This window comes from Cervus canadensis, chromosome 7, assembly GCF_019320065.1.
Source record: "Cervus canadensis isolate Bull #8, Minnesota chromosome 7, ASM1932006v1, whole genome shotgun sequence".
NCBI lineage: Eukaryota > Metazoa > Chordata > Mammalia > Artiodactyla > Cervidae > Cervus > Cervus canadensis.
Window position 1 is genome coordinate 91,539,847 of NC_057392.1, and position 18,674 is coordinate 91,558,520.

Consider the following 18,674-nt stretch of genomic DNA (forward strand, 5'->3'; position numbering starts at 1 on the left):
GGGCTGCCAAAGTCCAGGTTTTAAGTGGGTTCTCCTGAACGGCTAGAAGCCATTGCCCACAGATAGATCCCACTGACCTATCCCGGCTTCCATTAAAGACAATAACTTAAGAATCAGTTCAAAAGTTTTAATATCAAGCTCAATTTCTTTCTTTTCCTTTCTTTTCTTCTCTTTTTTTTTCCTGGCTACTATTCACTTTGCTGATATTTTCAGGAAAGTTATAAGCAACTATTAATCAGCCACTAACCAGAATATAAACTTTCAATGTTCAAGTACTTGTGCTAGCAAGGGATTAAAAAAACCACAGGGGTAATTTGAAATCAAAGGTAATTAAAAAACCCATAAACATTACATGCATTGATTCCAACTTTGATTTAGTTTTGCTCAAAGAAATTAAAACAATAGCATTACCTTAGCATTATTAGTTTTGCTTTAGGGAAAAAAAAAATATACACACAATTTGACATCTCACACATCCAGGTTTATTGCTTGTAAACTCAAGTTTTCTTCATGACTGAAATAGGTGCACAAGAAGTGAGGAATGTCTTAGCTTTATTTTACATTTCACTTAAATTTTATATTCTATGCCATAAGGTCTATGTGCTTTACCATTAAAATCTTGTAAGAAATACTCTGGTAAGATGTATTATATTTTTATGGAGCACTCACACATGGTCGTCTGCCATATAGCTAACGTAGGACACCTCACATTATTAATGTGGCGAAATGCCAGGTCTCCTCTTCATTTTTTGGAGGCATCCTTACAACAACAGCACACATTTAATATGATGTGGTCATTCATTTCTCTTTCATTGTAGTGTTATCCCTGGAAATGACGGCTTCTAATAAGGTTGTGTTCTTTTCCTTTGCAGGGAACATTCCAATATCTATCTTCAAAATGGCCCCGATAGAATCGGAAGCGTTTACAAGAAGGCTGTGTACATTCAGTTCACAGATGAAAACTTCAGGACTGTTATAGAAAAACCTGCCTGGTTAGGGTTTTTAGGCCCTATTATCAAAGCTGAAACTGGAGATAAAGTTTATGTACATCTGAAAAACTTTGCCTCTAGGCCTTATACATTTCATGCCCATGGAATAACTTACTATAAGGAGCATGAAGGTCAGTTCAGCTCAAAACCTTGCTAGAATTCTCTTCCTTTTCAGTAGGGGTATTTTTTAGCTTCCAAGATTATGGGCTTTCCTCCTGGATGAGACCTGTCACAATGTTCTGTAGCTCTGAACTATTTTATGAATCAGTGTTTTGGGTCATCCTGTGCTTCTCTCGGTTCTGCTTGCTTGTGAGGAGTGTGAATGTGATCGGATTTCTGGGTGAACTCACAGAGTGAGAGTCAGAGAGAGCTGGACTTCCCACACCTTTCCAGATAAATAGTCAGACTAAGAGAAATAGGCAGTGTTCATTAGAGCCCGGAAAAGGCAAAAATCCTGAAGGAAGAAACAGGACTCAAGACGGGGACTGTCTGTCTCTAAAGTTCCTCCATGTGAACCTGCTGTAGGAATTGCCACCTTCCATCCTAACTGTCCCGGCCAAGGCAGCACCGTCGTCTCCCACGGTAACCAAAGAGTGCACACGGCTGGATGATCCTGGGGTCATACCGGAGACACAGTGAACCGAAAGGTCACTAGACTATAGGGCTTGGAATCCTTAAAGATGGTACGGGAAGAACAAAGACTAGATTTGGCGCCTGTGATCTCATTCTTAGTAGATGGTGACGGTAATGATGGTGATGATGGCGATAATGGTGATGATGATGGTGATGAAAATGATGACAGGAGATGATGTTTTATTGTGGTTAAAAGCAAGGACTTCAAAATTAATGGACCCGTGTTTGAGTGCAGCATTGGTTTTTACTTGGCTCAATGACCTTGGACAAGTTACTTAAATTCTCTATGCTTCAGTTTTCTCATCTATAAAGTAGGAACAGTGAGAGTATATAATAAGAACTCTATAAATGTCAGTTATTAGAAAAAATGCTGAGGCCATGCTACAGTTCATGGGAATTATAAGGATCAAGCTTGGAAATCAGGATAAAATTCATCCTAACTAATTATTGGCTTTGTATTTAAAAGAGGGATTGCTTTACAAGCTGAATGTTTTGATCTTTTATATATTTATGTGTTTTTCTGAACAAAATAATTATATTCATAGCATAAAAGTTTACTGCCATCTTATTTTTTACAATTTCATGTTGTATTAGGATATAAATAATTTTTACAGATGATCATTGTGTTGTGGCTATGTTAGAAGCAAAAAGAGTACTTATCTTTCAGAGACACATGCTCAGTTATTTATAAATGAAATGACATGAGTCAGGGGCTCATTTTAGAATAGTTCACTGATGATGGGGATTAGAGTGGGTGAGAGTGTAGACGAAACAAGATTGGCCTTGAGCTGATCACCAGTGAAGCTGAGATTTTGGGCACATGGGAGTTCATCATATTATTCTCTTAATTTTTGCATATGTTTGGAAAAATACAAAATTAAAGTAAAAATTAAAACAATTCCATGGTTATTTCACAGGCAAAAATCTGATATACAAGAAGCTTCAAATTATAGGAGAGGGTAGCCATTTTGCTCTTCCATACCATAACCCCAGGGCAAACACATTTTTTTGTTTTTGTTTTTTAAATACAATTGTATTGCATTTTAATGTGACCCTAATTCTGAACTCTCAGAAAAAGCGTTTTTTTTAAAATTGCAAACCCAAAGTCACTATGGGGCTTCCCAGTGGGCGCAGTGGTAAAGAAGCTACTTGCCGATGATGGAGATGGGAAGATCCTCTGGAGAAGGTAATGGTGACCCACTCCAGTATTCTTGCCTGGAGAATTCCATAGACAGAGGAGCCTGGCAGGCAGGCTACAGTCCATGGGGTCTCGAAGAGTCAGACATGACTGAGCACCCAAAAGTCACTGATCCTGACTCATCTATTACTGCTTCTTAAAAACTCAGTCAAGTATAAAAAAGTGACATTTTCTGTGAAACTTCCAGACCTTGTTGCCATTAGCCTCTTATTCTTCTGTGCTCAAGGAGAACATCACTGCATTCCCAAGGGGATACATACTAGACATTGAATAAATGTTTGCTGAATGAATTAACAGACCATCTATTTTTTTCTTTTAAGTTCAAACACATTCAAATTCAACCTGTCATTCCATTGCATGTCGTTTCCTAGGGGCCATTTACCCTGATAACACCACAGGTTTGCAAAAAGCAGATGACAAAGTACAGCCAGGTGAAGAGTGTATGTACATATTGCACGCCAACCCAGAACAAGGTCCTGGCGAGGAAGACAGCAACTGCGTGACCCGGATTTACCATTCCCACATTGACGCTCCAAAAGACATCGCCTCGGGACTCATTGGGCCTTTAATACACTGCAAAAAAGGTACATTTTCTCATTATTAGTCACAATAAATTACCCAAGACAGAGGACAGGGAGGTTTATTCTTTAAATATACATTGAGTATTCTGTGTTATGACTGAGTGGGGAAGATAGAGGCATGGTGAGTCTAGAAAAAAAGAATGGAAGGGCAGGCAAGGTAAGGAGGAAAAGGCGTGCGTGGAGCGACATTTAGGTTACCGAACATAAATTCCCTAAATATTTCCAAGTCTATAAAACAGGAACGACTGGTCCAGATTTCTGGTCTGTTAGGACAATAAATACTAAAATTGTTTAAAACTATATGAATCACATGCTAAAATTCATGCTAAAAATTAAGTTCTACTGAAATAGTAATTTTCATTTCAGGTTCTCTGGATGAAGAAAAAGAAAAAAATATTGACAAAGAGTTTGTGGTAATGTTTTCCGTGGTGGATGAAAATCTCAGCTGGTACCTAGAAGAAAACATTAAAACCTACTGCTCTGAACCAGAGAAGGTTGAAAAAGATAATGAAGACTTCCAGGAGAGTAACAGAATGTATTGTAAGATTACACAGGATCTGTTAACTTTATCTTATTTTTCTCAGTCCATGAATCATGCTAAGCTTATTCCCTTACAAGAATAAGTAGTATATTCTAATCTATGCTCTTGGTAACAAAGCATATTGGATGTGCAAATTGGTATTCAGCAAAGCAGGCCCAATCAAAACTCTAAGCCAGGTAAAGCCAGATACATCAAACCATTTCAAAACTAATAAGGATAAATCATTATCAGTTATGGTTAAATATATATGTGTGTTATATCTACATATTTTTATTCTCCCAACTCCTTCTAAAAATTAAAGCTGCCTAAAATTATTAAATTATATTGTAAAGCATTGCACTGTAGTTAAGAAAATAGTTCAAACCACTAATTCTAAAAGGTATTTCTTTTACATACATATTATCCTTCAGTACCACCCCCAACTTTGCATCATTTTTCACTACATTTTAGCTCACTTCATTTCTTCTAAAAATGCTTTCTTTACTGCCTAGGCTTCTCCTTAATTCTCAGACACAAAATAGTAGGTTTAGTAAGATAGTCTATCACTTAGAATTTGCATTAAATTTCAAATCCCTTAATACCAACTAGACCAATACGTGTAGATTTTTGTTTGTGTTTAGCTTTTTAAAAGTAGCTCCTATGCAGAAACTGAGAATGCAATAATAACTGCACTATCAAAGCAGAAAAATAAACAAATTAAACACAGGACAGATTTTTGTTTCCAACTTCTGCTTATTTCTGGCTTGAAGATCCACTTTCCATACTTTAATCCAGTCTCTGTTCTGTGCTAAGCAAAATAGATGTTAGAGACTCAAACTTCCAGTCTGGCTAAGCCTGGTTTGGTATCCCTGTTGCATTTGGTTCACTCACAGTACTTCCCAGAACTGATTTCTGCTTTAACTCTAGGACCTCCCAGTTTAAACAATGACTCGAAGTTTTTTGAAAGAATCTCAGGCCATCCTGCTTTTGACCTTTTAGATCTTTTCCTCCTTCACATTTCTTCCAATTTTGTCTTTTAAGTTTAAAAAAAAAAAGTTCCCTTTGTATTCTTATTGAAAAAGCAATTCACATCACTGTAGAAAATTGGAAAAGTTCTGATAAACACGAAAACTTTGACATCATCCATACTGCCACTACCAACATGATGCATGGTTGATTCATAAATAAGCATGTCTTTTTTACATTTACTATATATGCATGTGCATTTATATGTATGTATGCATGCACACATTTGTATTTGCAAATATACACATGAACATACCAAGGTGTATAGTTTATAACAAGGAGAGCAAGTAGGTTTCATCTTCAGTGTTGTGTTCATGTGCTAATACTGTGTTGACAGAAAACCTGAGGCTGACTTCAGGTCCAAAATGAAGAGTGCTGTGATTGGTTAATAATGTCTGGTGCAGGTACAGAAGGGGAGAATAGTGACATGTGTACCAGGTATTTTCCGTCTCAAACTGATTTTATTTTTGTAGCGGTAACTATCAATAATCCGGGCACCAATATATGTTAGTCACCGTCTCTGCTCTTGACTTACAGCTGTGAACGGATATGCTTTTGGAAGTCTCCCAGGACTCTCCATGTGTGCTGAGGACAGAGTGAAGTGGTATCTGTTTGGTATGGGCAATGAAATCGACGTGCACGCAGCTTTCTTCCACGGGCAAGTGTTGACCAGCAAGAACTACCGTGTTGATACAATCAATCTCTTTCCTGCCACCCTCTTTGATGCTTTGATGGTGGCTCAGAGCCCTGGGCAATGGCTGCTTAGCTGTCAGAATCTAAACCATCTGAAAGGTAAGGCACCTTTACCTGAAACTGTCAGTTGAGAAAAGAGACACGTCTCAGTTACAATATTAACGGGGTGACTATTGGAAATTAGAATCTAAAAGCTAAATCTCTTTGGAATGATCTGAGCTTTGAGTTGTTAATTTTATTCCTCTGACAGTGTGGATCATACTGTATTTTTTTTTAAAAAAACAAAGACTGGAGCAATTATAAACTGAAAATACGTTAATTTTTGGAAAAGAAAAATTGGTCCTGATGTATAGTCCTACCGTGAAAGTATAATGCTGCTTATAGCTACTCAGATTCGTAAAATATACAATGTTTTAAACACCAGAAGACTGGTGTATATTGGTGCTGAAAAGTAACTTGTGTTTTGACTTGATTCTGTTAAATACAACCAGCTTTGTTCTTTATGAGTCCAGCTATTCCTTGGTTTTACATGCTAAATCTCTCTTCCATCTCTTTAATATAAGGAAAGGAAATATCCCCAGTTCTTGAAAAATATTAGTTTGTAATATCAGTTTCCTGAAGAAATTAGGTCTAATGTGGGTCTTTGAGTAGGTTACTTTGAACTTCAAATATAATCTCATTCATCAAAGGTGACCTTGGCTGCAGCAGGCCCAGGGGCATAACCATTTTATCTAAGCAAGCGATAAAAATACATGACCACTCTATTCCTCCTCCTCCATCCCATCATATCCATTAAAATATGGCAAAGCTTCTCTTCACCATTTATTTTTTCTCATTAAAGCATTATCTATTCCAATGCTGACTCACTGATAACATAAAAGAGTGAGGGGTTCCTGGCAGGGATGCCTGGATTCCAGTGATTAGGACTCTGCCATTTCACAGAAGAGGGTGAGGGTTCAATCCCTGGCCAGGGAACTGAGATCCCACAAACCACGTGACATAGCCAAAGAGAACCCAGTGAAATAAAACAGTGAAAGTGCATTTCCCCCCATACCGCTTATCCACTAATGTGTCCTATTTTTTTTCTCATCAAAAGATCGTCATAGTGAAATCCCACTGAAGTTCGTTCCACATTTTTGAAAACACAAGTAACACCCCTTCTCTGTGCCATAGACGCTTTCTTTTACTGCTTGAATTTTCCATGAATGATTCATTTACCGCTGTTTACTTGTTCATAGTGTTGTTTCTAGCTGTTTATTTCTTCAGTTTCTATCATTTCACCGGCAGCCTTGATAAGGCAATAGGAGAGATAACAATGGCTTCATTAAACAGTGACTCCTCTGTGTGGTTTTCAGCTGGTTTGCAGGCCTTCTTCTTGGTACAAGACTGTAAGAAGCCTTCATCCGAGGGCAATATCCACGGCAAACATGTTAGACACTACTACATCGCTGCTGAAGAAGTCATCTGGAATTATGCACCCTCCGGTATAGACGCCTTCACCAAAGAAAATTTAAGCACACCAGGAAGGTAATTCAGAAAAAAATGATGTTATTTCAAAATATGCCTCCTCCTCAAAAAGTCATAAAAGGCTATTCAGCAATTAAAATTTTAACTGGTACTTGAAACTGAGTAACTAGACTGCTAAATAATTATTGAGGTGTTTGGTAGTGAGTCCAAGTTGGAGAAATAGGACTTCTGAGTCCATGAAAAAGAATAGAAAAGTTGTCCGATGCTCAAGAAAATCCTCAGAAAATGCTGAAAACAAGATCAATTTGTTAGCTTTCCATTCCTGAAGCCAGCCTTGTGTAACCTAGCAGCACTGGGTATGTTCACAAGGTCGTATAATCCTCAGCACCGTGGCTCCCAGAACTTTGCCATCATTTCAAGTAGAAATTCTGTTCAACAGGAGCTCAGCTCTGCCCAAGCTTGTGGCTTCTGAAGCAGAGACTTAAGTCCCTGCGGCACTGACAGCCAGATATAATGACTCCCTACCCTGTATCTCCAGCCCAGAGGCTCTTACACACGGCAGATTTGCATTCAGAACCACTCAGTGGGCGCCCCACTTGGGTGAGGCCCGCTCCACATCAACGTGTCCAAGCCCAAACTCTCTGTCTTCCCAGTTCTGAGCTTGCTCCTCTACACGAATGGAATTGCCATTCATCCATCACTCAGATCCCAAGGCCTGAGCGTCACCCTTGACTCCTTCCCTCCTCCACCAGCCCCTCCCTCTCTCATCAAACGCTGCCTCATTATGCCCTAGATATCTCAGGAAGTCTGTTTGCATCTCCCCAACTTCTTTGCTTGTACCTCTGAAGTCATCACTACCCTCAGCGAGATTTTAAAAGAAGCCTGCTGATGTGGCTCCCTACCACGGTCTTCCAGCTGCTTAAGGAATCCACCTAACACACTCATCCTTTTTTAAAAATTTACACATATATATTATATATATACACATTTAGCATGTGGGATCTTACAGTTTCCTTACCAGGGATCAAACCCACACACGCTGCATTGGACGTACAGAGTCTTAAGCACTGGACCACCAGGCACATCCCATAAAACACTAATCCTTAATGCGTGCATGTTTCAAAGCCCTGAGATGTCCTGAGACCTTAGCTAGGTCCTCCCACCCACCCCCCATCTCTCTGAGCCTACTTCTCCACGCCTCTGTCTTATCCTGTGTGCTGTGGTCCTGCCCTACTTCACAAGACACGCTATGCTCACTGTCTTCTCTGAGCCTTCCCATCACAAAGAGCTGTTCCCTCTTTGTAAACGCCTGCCCCATCCTCCCCGCCACACACATTCCATATTTTTAATGCCACTTCTCCTCTGGCTAATTCTTAAAATCTCTTCCTTCGGAAAGCCTTTGAGACCTCCCCCCACCCCCTCCATAACTCCAGGAGAAATGTTTCATAACATCCTGCGCTTGTTACATGTTGTTACATTGAACAGTCTGTAATCTGTCTTCTGGGACAGATGCCAAGTCCATGTGGACAACGACAGGTCCATTTGCTTACGGGTCTGTCATCGTCATCTGACAGGGCTCCTGGCACAGAGGAGGTGTTCAGTACATCTGTGTACGGGAGAAGAGATGCATGGGGCAGCTTTGTTCGGTCAGATGCCTTTCTGAGATTTAATTTCTTCATCTGTAAAATGAAGACAGTGGGGAGGGAGTGATTAAGCTGGCAGAAGAGTAGGACCTGGAGCTCACCTCCTCGCACAAATACATCCAAAACATGTCAAGACGTGCAATGATTCTCACCAAACACCTGCCGAATGTGGCAGAGGACCTCAGACTTCTGACAGGGCAAGAAAACCCACATAACTGGGCAGGACAAATGAAGGAGAGAGAGGGAGAGAAAGGGACTGGGGCAGGATCTGGGCCCCTCGGAGCGAGCTGTGGGAGAAGAAAGGTTCCTGCACCCTGGAAGTCCCCTCACTGGTGGGACAGAGAGGGGGCTTCGCCTCAGAGGAAAGCGCAACAGCCAGTTTGCAGAAGGAAAAATGGACAGTCCTGGCCCTGAGCGCCCCTGCCTGAGAGGCCCGATGCAGACGGGGGCTGCGTGCTGAAGCTCAGGCTTCGGAGGTCACCCCAGGGAGAGAACTGGGGTGGCCCCGCTGGAGACAGCCTGCAGGGGCTGGAGCGTGATGTGAGCGAGAGCGTAGCGCGCGATTGTCGGGGCTGCAAGCGGGGAGGGGTGGGGCCCCCAGGGGAGCATCTTTCCCTGCGTGCCATCAGGCGATGGGGCACAGCGAAGGATCCCAGGAGAGCTGGCGGGCCGCCGCACCCGCACGCCCCCTCAAGGGGGAGATGGGGGCACAGCCTGGGGAAAGAGGCAGAAGGCATCCAAACTCAAAGCAGTCCTTGGGCCAAAAAATATTAAACCCACACGAGCTACACGGGGCGCTTCTGCATTTGCACAGCTTTCCATGACGATGGTAGATAACTGTTTCTCCTAAACTCAGAGTGAGAGAATAAAGTGCAACGAAGAAGTGGAGGAACCACTTCCAGTTAAAAGACCAAGAGAAACTGTAAAATGGGGAGAATAATACCAGTTTTGTTGCATCGTCCTGTGAGTTTCAGACAATAAATGAACGTTTCTGAGTGCTGACATGCAATAAACAGTAGTTACTCTGTTTAACTACTTTATTTATTTAAAAGATTCTATTGTAGGACAAGTTATTAACTGTCAGGGGTCGACATGGATCCTCTTGAAATTTTTTTTCACTTCACTTGAAAAAAAAAATTAAATCTCTGTGCCACGAATCTCCATCCCCAATCTTAACATCTTTCTACAGAATGCCTAGTACTATCTGCTTGTTTGAGTATTTGGCAAATCATGGGTAATAATTCTAAGCCTTGGTCAGAACTTTTCAATTAGTATCCTGTGTGACCACTGGGCTCTGTTCTGCTCTCAGCTCCAGAATTAAACCCTTTCTCTTTTGGCAGTGCTTCAGAGGCATTTTTTGAACAGGGTCCTACAAGAATTGGAGGCTCGTATAAAAAGCTGGTTTATCGTGAGTACACAGATGCCTCCTTCTCTAAGCAAAAAGAGAGAGGCCCTGAAGAGGAACATCTTGGCATCCTGGGTAAGTCTGCACAGAACACATAAGCGCTAACGTAATCTTGGGCTTTCCCGGTGGCTCTGCGGTAAAGAATCTGCCTGCCAATGCAGGAGATGCAGGTTCTGTCTCTGGGTTGGGAAGACCCTCCAGTGAAGGAAATGGCAACCCACTCCAGTATTCTTGCTTAGAGAATCCCATGGACAGAGGGGGCTACAGTCCATGGGGCCACAAAAGAGTCAGGCACAACTTAGCGATTAAACAACAACAATGTACTCTTCCTCTGAACTACAACCAACTTAAGGAAGAACAGAAGCCTCAGAACCTGAAGCCTGATTGCTACATATAAACTATTCATGGAGGGGCGAACATCAATAAAATGCAGTCGCCAATCACTTTCCCAAATGTAAATGTATCATAGTCAGTCTTCAACCTGAAAAGCCAGGCCGACTTCAGCTGAATGTCTTTTTCCTTTCTTCAAAGAGGTAAGGGGTGACTTTGTTTTAATAGACAGCAAAGCCATTAGCTTCTGCTTTTAGTTAAAGGTACATTCCCTTAGAAATAAAATCCAGCTACTAATGAATGAGACAGTTTGGTTTGTTTTAGAGCCTCCTCCTCCCCAGGCAGAACCCAGAGATCTCTTCTTGCCAAGGCACATGGGCAGAAGAGCAAGCGCATGGACTCAGACTGTCCTCGCGGTCTGTCCTCACCTGTTAGCTGTGTGACCTTTGAAATACTCCCCTCTCTGGGCCTGTTCCCTTTCTATAAAATGAGAAAGACAGTAACAACAACTGTCCCTACCTCATAAAGCAGTCACAAGGATTAAATGCGTTAATTCACATAAACACTCAGAAGAACACATAGGAAACTCTCGACAAATGTCGTTTTATTTATTACATAAAATACTTGTGTACTATATATGTGTTTTTATTCTTTATTTAGTAATAATATTAATTTTGGTGATGAAAAATACACAACAGTGTTGCTTCTCACATCCAAGACAAATTTAACTTACCCGCTTTGGGTGGCCAATGTTTATGGCATTCTCCTGGCTCTTGGGACCAAATAACACACGTCTGGTCCACAGGAAACTAGGATGAGGAGAGAGCAGGTACTGAGTAGTTTTACAGATGTGTGAAGCTTGTCAACTGACTTGGTTAAACATGGTAACAAATTTCATTACTTGACGTTAACTCAAAAGACCCATCTCATCTCTTTCTAGACTCCCCATGTCAAACTGATAATGGACTTTAAAAAAAACCAAGCTTTCCATTTGCCACAATAAGCATGTTGCTTCCAGAGGTTCTTTGTGGAGGACAAGACAGAGAGAAATCAACTGTCTTCTGTATTCTGTAGGTTAGATATCAGGGAGGATAATAGCTCTCTCTTCATCCCTAGGTCCCGTCATTTCCGCAGAGGTGGGAGACACCATCAGAGTCACCTTCCATAACAAAGCAGCACACCCCCTCAGTATTGAACCCATCGGAGTGAGAGTTGACAAGAGCAACGAGGGTACATACTATTCGCCCAGTGGAAGTGAGTACAACATTCGGTAATCAAGCAGTAATGTTTACAACCCACTGTGCCGGTCACCCCAGGAAAACGACCCTGAAAAAACCAAAGGCAGGAACTTCTGAGGAATCTTCTCACTTACCATCCTCCGGCATCCTGCCAGGAAGCAAGCCAATCTCTTCTCCTACCATTTGCGGTTGGTTTGTGGAATTCTGTCCTATCTTAATTGGGTGATTATTGACAATACTGAAAGTAACTTACTTGGATTGTATCAATCACACATTTCCAGAGTTCTATTTGGGTGACTGCTAAATTTGAAAAAATATTCTTGCGGTTATAAGGTTAGACATACATTTTAGAATGTTTTAAAAATATAAAAAGTTGTAGCCAAAAATAATATCCATAGTTCTATAGCCAACCACTAGTACATTTTTGTGTAAGTCCTTCACTCTTCCATCTGTGCACACAATATTTTGATATAATTTATTTAAATATGATTTAAATATGAAAAGAGTATTTAAATATGAAAAAGTGAAAGTGTTAGTCACTCAGTCATGTCTGACTCTTTGTGACCCCGTGGACTGTAGCCCTCCCCCACCCAAGCTCCTCTGTCCATGGGGTTTTCAAGGCATTAAGAATAATGGAATGGGAAGCCACTCCCTTCTCCAGGGGAGTCTTCCGGACCCAGGGATTAAACCCATGTCTCCTGCATTGCAGGTGGACTGTCTATAGTCTGAGCCAGCAGGGAAGCCCTAGTAAATAAAAATACTTAGCGTTATAATTTTGTACCCAGAGTTTGGTTTCTTAGCATTATAAATATTTTATAAGTATAATTTTAATGATACAAAATATTCCACTATATGAAAGTATTTAGGTACTTTTGTAGGTCAAGGCTAGCCAATGAAGACTCTCTTCTGGGTCTTAGATTTCTTGTATCCTCACATGTAGGAAGGGGCTCAGGAGTTTTGTGGGATCTCTTTTGTAAGTGCAATAACCCCACTCAGAAAGGCCCTACTCTCATAACCTAATCACCTCTCACCTCAAATACTATCATCCTGGGCATTAGGATTCCCATATATGAATTTTGGAGAGACATAAACATCCAGACCATAGCAAGCACCAATCTCGGACAGAGGTGTAGAGAGGACTTCCTGGGGGAAATCACACCTATTTGTGACCTCCACCAGTGAACAAGTAGGATTCCAGTCTAATGTATGAAAGGGGCACAAAAGTGGGTTTTCCTAGGCTAAACCCAGTCTACCCCGTGGCTCAAATGACCTCCCCATGTGAACTTCCTTACAGGTGAGCCCCCTCCTTCAGGCTCCCATGTGGCGCCCAAAGAAACATTCACCTATGAGTGGACTGTCCCCAGGGAAGTGGGGCCCACTTACAAAGATCCTGTCTGTCTAGCTAAGATGTATTATTCTGCTGTGGATCCCACCAAAGATATATTCACTGGGCTTATTGGGCCAATGAAAATATGCCGGAATGGAAGCTTACTTGCAAATGGGAGACTGGTAAGTCCAACGAGGGAAAATGAAAAGACTTTCAAATCCCTTCGAATCACATTATTATAAGGAAAATCCTGCGGTTTGAGGCAGTGAGGGCTTCATGTGTGCGCATGCATGCTCGGTAGCTTTAGTCATGTCCGGCTCTCTGCGAACCCATGGCCTGTAGCCCACCAGGCTCCTCTGTCCCTGGGATTCTCCAGGCAAGAGTACTGGAGTGGGCTGCCATGCCCTCCAGGGGCTCTTCCTGACCCAGGGATCAATTCCGAGTCTCCTGCATTGGCAGCAGACACTTTACCACGGAGCCTCCAGGGAAGCCCAAGGCGTCCACACATAACACTTGTTACAACTTTTTCTTAGGCTTATATCTGTATTGTGTGGAGACTCTCTGACTAACAGGATTGCTTCAAAGTGAGTTGGAAACAGGCTTTTCCTTGGAATCCAAAGTCTTTTATGATATAATTCAACACACACTTTTTAAAAAATCACCTATTAATGATAATATTCCTCAGTTAACATTCACTGAGGAAAATATTGCTTTAAATATTTTTTATATTTGTCTGAAGGAGACTGGTATATTACTGTTTAGTTATACTGCTAATTAACCTTCAAGTATTTGTATAACATGTAAGAAATAACACTGCTTACACATCCGTAAATATTTTTTAGAAATGGGAAAATGACCCTCTGATCTAGAAATAGAAATACTTAATCTAACCATTGATTTTATCTCTAAAATAAATATTGCAATATAAATCTTTAAAAGAGAAAGAGTCCTTTGAAAATGCATTCAATACAATTACCACACCTTAAAGCATCAAAAAACATACATTTTTTATTTGGTTTTGCTTAAAATAAAACATTTCAGACTCTCAGTTTATGTGTAATTATATTCCATACATTATGACTTATAGTATTCTCATAGACATTACTTATTAAATTCTTAGAAATTAATTTTTGTTTCTTCTTTGATCTAAGAGTTACTTGAACCAAATATGATCTTTTACTTTTTTAACTTTTTGTCCTTTTATGAGTAATTTTCAGTTTTATTGCATTATAATTAGGAAATGTGACTTGTAAACTTTTCTCTGTTTTCAGAGAAGTTTTCTTCTCTGGAGAAACTACAGAGCAGTTTTCTCTGTAGGTCAGCATGTGAGAGATTACAGCAGCTCCCTTCTGGAATCCTCGCACATCTGAAAATGTCACATTGTTGGGCTTTGCTTGATGTAGAGTTTTTCTATCATAATCTTTCCCCCTCAAAACAGTACTTGCTACTCCATCTTACTCTGACATTTATTGTTCTAGAGAAGTCTGATGTTCAAAACTTTTAAAATGGATTATTCTAGAAATTTGTCTATCTTTGAAATCCAAAAATTTTAGCAGGATATTTAGGTATAGGTCTGTATTACTAATTTTGTCCTGCCTTCAGTGAAAGTTTTGAATCTGAGTAATCTTTCTCTTTTATAGCGGTGAACATTTCCACTATTATTTATTACTGTTAGGTAATAACTTCTCTCAAATAATTACTATGTGCCTATTTTTCATCTTTAAATCTTTTCTTCTGATTTATGAGAGCTATCTTAAGACCATCTGCATCACTATTAATAATTCAGTTTTTTACAGTATCTAACATCTTAGATTTTTAATGTTTGATAATCATGTTTTTCATCTGCAAAAATGATCTCAGAGAAAAGATATGCCATAATCCCTCAAGTTTTCTCTTCTTTAAGGGAGCACTTGTTCTCAGGGACTCTTATGCTTTGATTCCCTAGTCCAGTTGCCTTCTGGTCAACTACTGAATTATTACAGATAGCATATCTGCTTCCTTATTTTTCACCAGGGACAGGGACAGGAGGTGAGAATATCTAGAATGTGTGAATTCTTGCTCCAAATCACTTGCAGGCTATTTCTTCTCTTAAGATGTGTCTGCTTCCACCTGCTCTGTCTTTTAGGAATTCTTCAAGCTTTCATGACTATGAATAACACCTTCCCTAATTTATAGCACAAGTACATATCACCTCCTCCCCATTTTAACAATTTTGAGAGGTGAGTTCAAGTGGAATGAGGAGTGTCAGAACTCTTAGGTGCAGAAAGAGGCTTAGGTTATTGTGTTGAACTAAAAATCCACTACGCAGGTATCAGTCAGAAACGTGGATGGACCTAAATAGAGACTGTCATACAGAGTGATGCAAGTCAGAAAGAGAAAAACAAATATCATATATTAAGCATATATGTGCAACCTAGAAAAATAGTCCAGATGAACTTATTTGAAAAGGAGAAATAAAGACACAGATGTATGGACATCAAAGCAGGGAAGGGAGATGGGATGAACTGGGAGACTGGGATTGACATAGATACTTTACCATGTATAAAATAGATAACCAATGAGCACTTACTATATAGCACAGGGAAGTCTGTTCAATGCTCTGTGGTGACTTGAATGGGAAGGAACTCACAAAAAGGGGGGTGATATATGTATATGTATGACTTATTCATTTTGCTGTCCAGCAGAAGCTAACAAAACATGGAAAAGCAACTATACTCCAATACAAATAAAAACACTCTGCTGGTCAACAGGCGTATTTTGTGAGTTCCATTTACAAGTGGAATGGAAACTTCAGTTCCTGTCCTTCTTTTGGCAGGTCTATGCATAAATAGGATTGTGCATATGGAAGTGTCTCTGCATTACTCATTCTGTCTTCACCCCTTGTTCTTATTTTGATTTTCAGAAAGATGTAGACAAGGAGTTCTATCTGTTTCCTACAGTGTTTGATGAGAATGAGAGCTTACTCCTGGATGATAATATTAAAATGTTCACAACAGCACCTGATCAGGTGGATAAGGAAAATGAAGAATTTCAGGAATCTAATAAGATGCACTGTAAGTACCGCATCACCCACCAACATCACGCTGTTTCAGCACTGCACACGTGATACTTCTAATTAAGCTAAAATACTAACAGCTTTGCCCACTGATTGTTTTAATAAATGACTAAATACCATCGTGCTCTAAGGGTAATATGGTTAATTATTTGACATATCAGTCAATTGAATCTTAGTTTCACTTAATTCAGAATAATAAAACATATAATATATGCCAATTAGATCAGTTTAGTTCAGTCACTCAGTCGTGTCCGGCTCTTTGTGACCCCATGGACTGCAGCATGTCAGGCCTCCCTGTCCATCACCAACTCCCAGAGTTAACTCAAACTCATGTCCATTGAGTTGGCGATGCCATCCAGCCATCTCATCCTCTGTCGTCCCCTTCTCCTCCTGCCTTCAATCTTCCCCAGCATCAGGGTCTTTTCAAATGAGTCAGTTCTTCACATCAGGTGGCCAAAATATTGGAGTTTCAGCTTCAGCATCAGTCCTTCCAATGAATATTCAGGTCTGATTTCCTTTAGGATGGACTGGTTGGATCTCTTTGCAGTCCAAGGGACTCTCAGGAGTCTCCTCCAACAACACAGTTCAAAAGCATCAATTCTTTGGTGCTCAGCTTTCTTTACAGTTCAACTCTCACATCCATACCTGACTACTGGAAAAACCAGCTTTGACTAGATGGACCTTTGTTGGCAAAGTAATGTCTCTGCTTTTTAATATGCTGTCTAGGTTGGTCATAACTTTTCTTCCAATAAGTTGCATAGTCCTTAAAATGTAGTCCCTAGGTCAGCTGCTTCAGCATCACCCAGGACTTGTTAGAAATGCAGATTCTTGGACTCCAACCCCAACTTACTGAATCAGAAACTTTAGGTATAGGGCATGAAATTTGTATTTAACAAATCCTCTGTGTTATTCTGATGCATGCTTAAATTTGAAAGTTACTGGATTAGATACTTTTCTTACCTGTGGTTTAATAAAAACAGGCTTCCTTTATGGTTTCTACTCTGAATAAACTTCAATGATTCTCATCTTTGACTACCCATAAGAATCCCCTGAGAGTTAAACAAAAAAAACAGCAAAAAAACTATTAAAACTGTTCTTTAAATGCTCAGCACAATCTACAGAGATTTTCATTTCATTGAAACAGCATCAGATTTACTTTTTAGCTCCTAGTGTAATTCTAAAATGAAGTTAAAAGTTTAGAGATAGTGAGCTAATTGTTCAAAATGTCCACATCACTAATGCACAACTTGTGAAAATCATTGTAACTAGAAGAAAAAAAATAGTAAGTGTATTAAAAACTGAACTCCTCCTCATTGAACTCCTTTTTATGGTAAGTCATGTCCAACTCTTTGCGACCCCATGGACTGTAGCCAGCCAGGCTCCTCTGTCCATGGGATTTCCCAGGCAAGAATACTGGTGTGGGCTGCCATTTCCTCCTCCAGGGGATCTTCCCAACCCAGGGATCGAATCTGTGTCTCCTGCATCTGCAGTGGTAAGTGGATTCTTTACCAACGTGCCACCTGGGAGACCCCATACAAACTGACATTGCTTTCCAAACTGGATTCATAATAGTCACACTACCCATAACGATCTTTATTTTGCATTTTGGAGAGTCAAGAATATTATCTATTACGAACAGCAATGAAAGGAAACTCCCTGCACATACTCATCCCTGTTATTCAAGATGAATAAGAGAGCTTTCCATCTAGGACAACAAACACATTCGCAGTCTACAGCACCTAGGAAGAACTGTTATTATTCATCCATTTGGGTGCTCACAAATATGGCCCTTGGGAGAACTGAGAAATGATTCACTGAGAACAGTGAGATTCCCAGGGCCCAGAACTTTAAGAACCCAGCCTTCATGAGACTTCCCAGGTAGTCCAGTGGTTAAGAATCCTCCTCGCAATGCAGAGGACATGGGTTCTATGCCTGATTGCAAAACTAAGATCCCACATGCTGCAGAGCAACTAAACCCTCGAACTACAACTGCCGAGCCCATGCACGTCAACTAGAGAGTCTGTACGCTGCGTCAAAAGATCCTGCGTGACACAGTGAACAGTCTGTAACTAAGACCCAACACTGCCAAATAAACACCAAAAAAAAGAAGAAGAACCGTGCATTCAGCTCTATGTCTTCCACGCAGGCTTGCCTGGAAGTGTTGAGTTCAGCAAGGAGTTCTGGAGACATTGATGACATGTCAAGGAGTGGGCAAGCCCAAATGGGTCTTTTAAAAATTAAATAAACCCAGTTGGGAAAGTCTGGAAAGTCTGAGAGGTTGTCATGATGTAGGACATACGATTACACCAGTTTCAAAATATCATTTTCCAACTTTGATAGCCATGAATGGATTCATGTACGGGAATCAGCCTGGTCTCAGTATGTGCCAAGGAGATTCGGTCATGTGGTACTTATTCAGTGCTGGAAATGAGGTCGATATACACGGGATATACTTCTCAGGGAACACTTACCTGTCAAGAGGAGAAAGGAGAGACACAGCAAACCTCTTCCCGCAGACAAGTCTGAGTCTCTTCATGCAGCCGGACACTGCAGGTGAGTTCCTTTAATG

The 18,674-nt window shown here is 40.5% G+C and overlaps 1 protein-coding gene across 2 annotated transcripts in view; it reads left to right on the top strand.

The window, feature by feature from the left end:
• The window catches only part of LOC122445069 (ceruloplasmin), a 56,713-nt gene that overhangs the window by 8,916 nt on the left and 29,123 nt on the right, over positions 1 to 18,674 (top strand). For both annotated transcript variants that reach the window (XM_043474053.1, XM_043474054.1), the window contains exons 2-11: positions 873 to 1,120; positions 3,192 to 3,404; positions 3,768 to 3,941; positions 5,485 to 5,739; positions 6,996 to 7,167; positions 10,091 to 10,230; positions 11,602 to 11,739; positions 13,018 to 13,232; positions 15,953 to 16,103; positions 18,446 to 18,658. In XM_043474053.1, coding sequence (XP_043329988.1) covers positions 873 to 1,120; positions 3,192 to 3,404; positions 3,768 to 3,941; positions 5,485 to 5,739; positions 6,996 to 7,167; positions 10,091 to 10,230; positions 11,602 to 11,739; positions 13,018 to 13,232; positions 15,953 to 16,103; positions 18,446 to 18,658 — 1,919 coding nt within the window. The remainder of the gene's footprint in view (positions 1 to 872; positions 1,121 to 3,191; positions 3,405 to 3,767; positions 3,942 to 5,484; positions 5,740 to 6,995; positions 7,168 to 10,090; positions 10,231 to 11,601; positions 11,740 to 13,017; positions 13,233 to 15,952; positions 16,104 to 18,445; positions 18,659 to 18,674) is intronic.